Here is an 8,219-nt window from a genome sequence, read left to right as displayed (position 1 = left end):
AATGATAACCTTTACTTTATTAGAGAAAAATTTTATATCTTAACTCACATTTTTTATAATATTAATATGATAACATTATACATTATATTTTCTTATAGTAGTTTAGTATTTTTATTTGACAAAAAAAAAAGTTTAGTATTTTGTATTACTAACATAATAGTATTATATAAATATAAATATAATTAAATTTCAATAATTGTTATAGTTTTTTTTTCAATATATCTTTCAATTTTTTTGGTAATAATTAATTTGATTTTTTTCAATAATCGGTTAGTTTACTAACTTTTTTCAACTTTATCAAAATCAAACCAACCTTTTCTAGATTGTTTTGGTTTTGAAATTTTCAATTTTCAAATTATAAAAATCCGTTTATCAAACCAAAATATTTCAGTCAATCGGTTCGGTAAAAACCAAACCAAAGACAGCCCTTTGAGTTTGCCCTTTACGTAGGTTGGATATGGATATGTCATATGTGGACAATGTGCGTGGGAACTGAAGATGATATTTGTTGGGCTTGGGGTAAAAATGTAAAATGCATCCACTCACACCGGGCCCAAATATCCACCTCTCTGCTGTACTCTCCAGTCTCCAGCAGCCACTTGTATCCAACAACTGTTTAACAAACTGACACATCGGCCGTTAAATCGGCCATGATTCTCGTCCACTCAGCCCGCCATGTCTCCACCGTCCGATTCACTCATCCAGATTCTTCCTCTACGCCTCTCCGCAGGCGACTCTTCAGCTTCCGCTCTATCCCTCGCCGACGCCGCACCCACTGCCACTCGTCCACATCGACTCCAATCCATACGACGTCGTCGAGTCTGCCGTTTGGGACTGAAAAAGCCAAGTACTTCCGAGAGCTCGAAGCAGCCGTCGCTGTCGTAGAAAGAGCTTGCGCGCTTGCCGCCGACGTGCAATCGTCGCTGTTATCAAGCGAACGACGAGCTATCGAGAAGAGCGACCAGTCTCCGGTGACGGTGGCGGATTTTGGGGTCCAGGCCCTCATCAGTTTGGGTAATTGCTAATTAGTCCTTTTTGTTTTTTGTATTTATTTTTCAGCTCCTAATTGGAGTTCGTGTTCACAGAGCTGGGTAAACGCTTCCCTTCTATTCCATTGGTGGCTGAAGAGGACTCTGCGTTTCTACGTTCGAATAATCTAGTAGAACCAGTGTTCAATGCGGTTGTTGACAAGACTAGCTTGGGAGAAAACCCATTGACGCCTGATGAAGTATTGGCAGCCATTGACAGAGGTGGAGAGGATGCTTTTGAATTTGGAAATCAGCCGGCCACGTATTGGGTTTGTTTGTTCGACTGGATTTCATTTGCATTTGAATGTGCTTAAAGTCTTAAACTAAACATTACCCAGATTGCAGTTTTGAAAATGTGCCCCTTGTTTTCTACTTGGTAATCATGCTTTTGTTTCATGGTTGCTGTTATTGTCGGTTGGATTGTGCATTTACTTTGTTAGCTTCTACTGAATTCAAAAACACTACGCAGTTACTGGACCCAATTGATGGCACAAAAGGATTTGTGAAAGGAAATAAGGCGTTATATGTGGTATGTATATCTGACTAACTTTAAAAAGGTTGCATTCAGCTTTTTTATTTGTTTATCTATTTTTTCTTTTCTGGGATTTGGTCATTATAGTGAGTTTTGATTAATGTCACCTGTAACTTGCTTGCTGACATTATGAAATTGTAGTAACTTATGTCATCAAAGACACGCAATCACGCAAACTAGCCAAGCAAAAGAAGCAAAGACAGAGATAAAATTGAACCCAAATAGCAAGTTATCTTCACAGAAATCTGTATAATGCCACTTTTGTTTTTATGCAGAAAAATTCAGAGCTAAATGAATGCCTTAGTTAATGGTCAGATAAAAAAGAAATCTTCAAGGGTATTCATACGTTTCAAATTATTGTGGTTTCCATGTAGTTCTCTTTTTATGAGAAGGGAATAGCTATAAGGCCAATGGTTTCAAACTTTCAAATGAAATGTAGTAACAGCACTTTTATGTTGCGTAATAAATGATTCAACGTATTTTATGTAAAGGAAGGTTCACTGTGTAGAACTTCGTACATTTTCTGATGAAATGACCTATATTTTTAGGTAGGTTTGGCTCTTGTAGTTGATGGGGAGAATTGTTTAGGTGTCATGGGCTGCCGAACTGGCCAGAGGATATATCCAACAAATCTACCTCTGAAGTACAGGAAGAGAAAGACATTCTATCTGGATCAGGGATTGTTATGGTTGCTCATATTGGCTGTGGCACATGGACAAAACGTTTATCATTTGTGTTAGATAGCACAGCCAAAATGCCTTATTCTTGGACCCAATGCTTTGTTCCTGAGTGTCGCATTGTGCATGAGGCATGCTTTTGTATCCTAGAAAGTGAAGCATGGGAGTTACTACCGCTGTCATCTTTATTCACCTCAACAACTGATGCTGATAGCATTGACAATGGTCAGTTCTGGTTTTGCAACCTTGTTGTGGAAGGTTTATTGTCTTCCTACTTGACTGCTTCTACTAGAAAATAAGATTGCCATAATACATTGAATTAGTGATGACTGATTGTTAAGAATTGTGCTTCTTTCTTTTCATTGATTGCATAAAATAGAAAAATAATCTACTCTATCACCACATGCCTGTGTTGCACAATGGTCCAGTCGCCACTGTGTGCATAGGATGGTCCTGTTCAGATTGGTTTTTCTGAAAGTTTGCATAGCAAAAGTTTGATTCTAGTGTTGATTCACCATTGTACAATTGTAGCTTCACAGTTTAGAATAAGTCAAGGGTCCCTGTTTCCAAAATTCCAAGATCCTTTACAATTTTCTTACTCCTTCTCAGTTAATGCTTACTGTAGAAGGTATTCATTCACCCTTTTATTTTTCTTCTATCTTGACATGCAGTTTAAGCAAGTATTTAATGGTGGCTTCAGGTAGGGCATTTGTTTACATTCAGCGTGATAAAGTTCAAAAAATTATCAAGGTATTGCATTGCATTCTAGTTGTCAATGAATTACAGAAACTACATCAGTATGTATGACTTACTTCAACTTATTACAATATAGGCTTGGGATCACGCTGTTGGTATTATATGTGTGCATGAAGCAGGAGGAAAGGTAGATTCTTCTATGGCTCTTTTCTGAAGTATTGTGTGATGTATCCATTTTGGTATATTAAATCATAATACATATTAGAAAATATGAATTTGCTGCTAGCTAGCCTACACTGTAAGATTGATGAAAACTTCAAAGAAGTTAACTGACGAGAATTTGGAACAAAAAACCAAAATTCGAGGCATTTGACTAATAAAATATATATTACTTTTGAGTTTTGAGTGACTATGAAACTTATTATTTCTGGTATGTATATGTTTCTTTTCAAGTTATGTATGTAATAAATATCTAATGCAAAAAAATTTCCCCCACATTTCTCGGTATTTTATAGTTTTAAATGCCTACAGAGTGCTCATCTAGGTTGACACCCTCGTGCTTTATTGGACCAAATAGAACAATAAAACAAATTTACACATACATGTACAACAGGAGGCAGTACTTTTTTTCATTGGTACTGGTATGCATGCTATATCTTTGTCTGTGCTAATTCGCGAAACTTCGACCTTTTGGTTTAGCATGGGGGTGATATTGTGATACGGACATGACATGGTACTTGCTTGTATGCTATATCTTTGTCTGTGCTGATTCGCAAAACTTCTACCTTTTGGTTTAGCATGGGCATGATATTGTAATACGGACATGACATGGTCCTTGGATAATAATGACTAATAAATTTCAATCTCTATTCAGGATATAATCATGTTCACGTTTACTTTTCTAACATTAATTGGGTCATGTTAAGATCATTGTTCTTAAGCTTGTTGTCAAAAAGCATATGTAAACTTATCATGTCTTGGCTTCGCCTTACATTATTCTCTCAGAATTGCAAACAAGCTTTATGGAACATGGGCAACATTTTTATTGAATCTAAATATATGGAATAATGAACTTATTTGATTGAAAAATCCCAATATTGTCCATCTAAGAGATTATCCCGTTTAATCAGGTGACTGACTGGAAAGGGAATGAAGTTGATCTTGCAGCAGATCAAGTTGGACGGAGGATTATATACCCTTCAGGTGGTATCCTTGTGACTAATGGCAACTTACACGACCGGATTCTGGAGTTGATATCTTCCCGTTCGTCAGCTGTTTCACAGCGATAAATTCTTCAGATGGGTATTTTATATTTAATTTATTCAGTCTATTCCCAATACAATATATTCTTTTTTTCCGTACTTTTTTTTCTTTATATTATATTCAATTGAATGTTTAATTGTAGTTGTTTTGGTTTCAACGTATGATTCTATTATTTTTGGAAATCAGGCAAATAGAATTTAGTTCAGCTCTCATGAAATGAGAAACTTTTTTGGAATGTCATATATATGATATTAATTCTTCATGTGCACTGTTGTCCGCTAAAACTATGATTCACGTTTCTTTTCCAGCTACCAGATCCCACGATAAGGGAAACCAAATCCTTGAGAAGTCAACTTATAACCAAACTTTAGATTAGAAGCAAATTTCAGTTCCTCAAAGTACAAGATCGGTTGGGTTTGTTGAAATCTGGTACTTGCCCACTCTGATACTTGGTCCATGGTGATTGGGGCAGATGGTGCATTTTTTTTCTACGTAATGTTGATTTTTTAATTGTAATTTCTGACCTTTTTATCCACTTTTTAATTTTGGTCAGTTCTTAGTTCCTTTCGTGGTAAGAAGAATGTTAGCATCAGTCGTCAACTCGAGTAAATTTCACAGTAAATTCCACATGAGTGTTTAGTGAAACACTTCTAGATAAACCTTCTCCTTTGCATGAACTTAAGCCCACCATAAAGTTATCGACGTGTTGAAAAAGCATCGGTGCATACCAGGGAAAGTCAACCAATTGAAGATCAAAAGGGGCATTTCAACCTCAAACCACAATGCTTTGGACACGTCCTGGTCTCATGAATGGTGTTCATCACTTCATCCTATCATCATTTCTAGAGACATCCATATATGATCAACCCATCAGAATGCTCTACGTGTCCCATATTGCTTACGTTGAACACAAATCTAGTTGGGACTTGCAAGACCCTTCCTGGAGAAACTTCATGAAATCTGATTAATTTTGAGGCTTTGATCACTAACATTATTATAGTTATAATTCAATATGGACTATGTACTAATAAAAACAATGATACATATAGAAAAAATGAAAGAAAGCTATAGAAAATATTGTATATTTGTGCGTACACATGGTGTATTGTTTATTATGACTTATAATAGTGACAGTGCAACGCTTTGGATCTCGAATCTCAGTATACTCTAATTTATGTGCACTCTGTCAACAAAATGGCATTTGAAACAAATAATGAATTCTCACTCATTATTCAAAATTCAACGTTTGTTGTAAAACATGCATTTTTTAGATCATCTGCCAGATCTATGTACACGTATGTAGCAACCCTTTTGGGTATATCCGTATATGTATGTACAAGCAAACCCCAACATTTTGGACAACTAATTACTGTTTTCAGTAACGTTGAGATGTAAGCATTGGTATTTAGTATTATAAATCATGGATTCATATAACACTTATCCACATTTCCACATACTAAGCAATCTTGATTAATTAATTAATTGGGTGTCTGAGTGTCTCCATGACCCCAAGCATGGAGACATTAGCCAAAGATTACGGTCGTGTTAATCACGAAATACTAAAGGTAGTAATACGTACTTTTCTTATACGATATTGTTTGAAAACCCAACTATTTTTTCAACTATTTTTTTGTTTTTTTGTTTTTTGTAACTCTCAATATGTTGAAAGTTTTACTTTCGAACTCTTGCATATTTGTACCACTCCATAACATATAATCATTTTTTTTTTTTTTGTGAAAAACATATAACCATATATTAATTGGTCCCTCTCCTACTAATTAAGTAACTCCTTATGAACCAATGAAATTTAATCTGGCTTTGAGGGCAGGATAATAAGAATGATACTCTAAAAGAAAGGGGTAAGAAGGGCATGCAAGGAAAGGTGTGTGATTGGTTAAAAATTATAGGCTACTCCTTAAAAGATTAAGGAGAAGATCTTAGTAGATGATTAAAATAATATTTGACCGTATTCCACTGAGATGCATAGATAATAAAGATGAATGTGACATGATTTTTTAATATTAAAAAATGATGCCAGGGAACAGAGTACTGTGTGCACATGAATTCACGTTTATGGCAACTATATTACAAAAATTAATAATTCGAATTGTGGACACCCATAAAGTGTATGCTGCATTTGATTAATGGACACCTGTCCAAATTAACCATTTTCAGTTTACAAACTCAATGAATTAATGTTTCTTTTAAGTTGACTTGATGCTGTACTAGCAAGAAACTACAGGTTGGATGACCAAATTAAAATGCCTCCAGATAAGATTAACATAAGTACATAACAGATGGCAATTAGAGGAAGTTCAAAACCAAATTAAACGTAGAAACTCATTGAACATTTCCTTAATCCAGGAAATTAATTATAATATTGAATTGAATGTTAGAAGATAGAGAAAGAAAATATAGAGCATATATACGTGCAGGGGTGTTTGTTTTGTTGTTAGGAGAGACTTGGAGAGCAAATATGAGACGTCAGATTTCCTTAAGTGGCAGTCTGGTGATGGTCCGATGATTAATTAATTAGGCCATGAATGATCCACCCACTCGCTTTAGGAAGTAGCGTCTTGCATGCCGACACGTAACAGGCAAAGGTCCACTCCACGTCATCAAATTAATTATAAACTAAATTAAATTAAATACCCAAAGAATTTTGCGCAAGCAATAACGGGTTCGTAGTTCGTACATTGGAACATCGTCATGCATGCAATGCCATGCAATGCAATTTATTTAATTTCCTCCATTATATTGCTTTTTTATATAAGACTATAAGTTACATATATAATAATATGGTATACATCACAAAAGTTGAGGGGAATACATAGATCATGCACGTGATCAAGCACGTGAGGTATGTGGCATTTGTCCAAGCCTCCAAGGCTCCAAGCTGTTAGGGTCGGCTCTCATGAGCTAGCTAATTAAGCCGAACTATCTGTGTTACCAATTTACAATTAATAATCAAATGGCATCGAGATACCCAAAACATTAATCTAGCCAGCCCACTGCCAATCATGATAATTAAGCTACATGGTGTGGGTTCAATGAGTAATTAAAATGTACTGCCAGATTCGCCAAATTTTTATTAACTAGTTGTATTTTTGCAAACATTTTCTATCAGCTAAATGTTATTTGCATTATTTCATTTTATAAAATAATATGCTGAAATATATACAAAGTTATAAACACCTGATAGGAAATAAATCTCGATCATAATTAAGTTGAAGTGTTTAACATTATGAATATTCATTTTGTCATCTTTGGAAGATCTTTTTGTAGAGTAGTTAATTTTCATAATTAAATAGGTGGAATAGGTTTAAGGTAAGAATGTAAGATGGATTTAAGTTAAAATCTTAGTAATTAATGAAGATTCTATCAGTCGTTTTCCGTACTATTGTTAGTCTAATAAGAACTTTTGTAGGGAACGAGCCATACATAATTGCTCAATCAGTAGTTTCAATTCCCTCAAGTCAATGAAGTTGAGTTTTTGACGTTTTGCTTGACAGCAAGTAAAGTGCTAAAATAGTAAATAGGTTTGAGTCTTCGAGAGTGAGAGTAGAAGATGGTTTTTCTTCACTAATCAATGATCGAGAAAGTCAATCTGCTTTTGTTTCTTATCCACAGTAACAAAAAGAAAAACAATATTATATGACTTATATAGTTTAACTCGATCTCATTGGGTTTTTAACTTGACTATCAATATTATATTTGAATTTTATTTTGGTCATGTAATTTTTTCAAGAAAAAATTAGGCTAATCCAAACTGGATTTGTATTTATTTATTTTGTTTTGGGAAATTTGGCTTCTTGTGTACTGATGCAACATGTGACTTGCGCCATTTATACATTTTTACAAATTCTAGTAAAAATTTGCTGGAGCCTTTTTGATCTGCATAATAAATGCTCCTATATTTCGGCAAATAGCTAACTCCATTATTGCCATCTCCACATCTTGTATTAAATGCTCCCCTCCTCATAGGCTCATACCAATCTTATCTTCCTTAATTTAATACCCCCA

The 8,219-nt window shown here is 34.8% G+C and overlaps 1 protein-coding gene across 1 annotated transcript; it reads left to right on the top strand.

The window, feature by feature from the left end:
* Positions 1–584: 584 nt before the first annotated feature.
* Positions 585–4,438, top strand: LOC147298726 (Inositol monophosphatase family protein). Its single transcript, XM_086237223.1, is given in 9 exon segments — positions 585–1,014; positions 1,086–1,297; positions 1,498–1,557; positions 2,109–2,163; positions 2,166–2,462; positions 2,465–2,495; positions 2,909–2,987; positions 3,070–3,120; positions 4,064–4,438. Coding segments are annotated over 9 exon segments (1,308 nt in total). The 5' UTR covers positions 585–650; the 3' UTR covers positions 4,223–4,438.
* The last annotated feature ends 3,781 nt before the right edge of the window (positions 4,439–8,219 follow it).

Source organism: Dryas octopetala, chromosome 1 (genome assembly GCF_963921425.1).
Source record: "Dryas octopetala chromosome 1, drDryOcto1.1, whole genome shotgun sequence".
Lineage (NCBI taxonomy): Eukaryota > Viridiplantae > Streptophyta > Magnoliopsida > Rosales > Rosaceae > Dryas > Dryas octopetala.
Note: the sequence above shows the minus strand (reverse complement) of the source record. Positions and strands in the feature narration are given on the sequence as shown.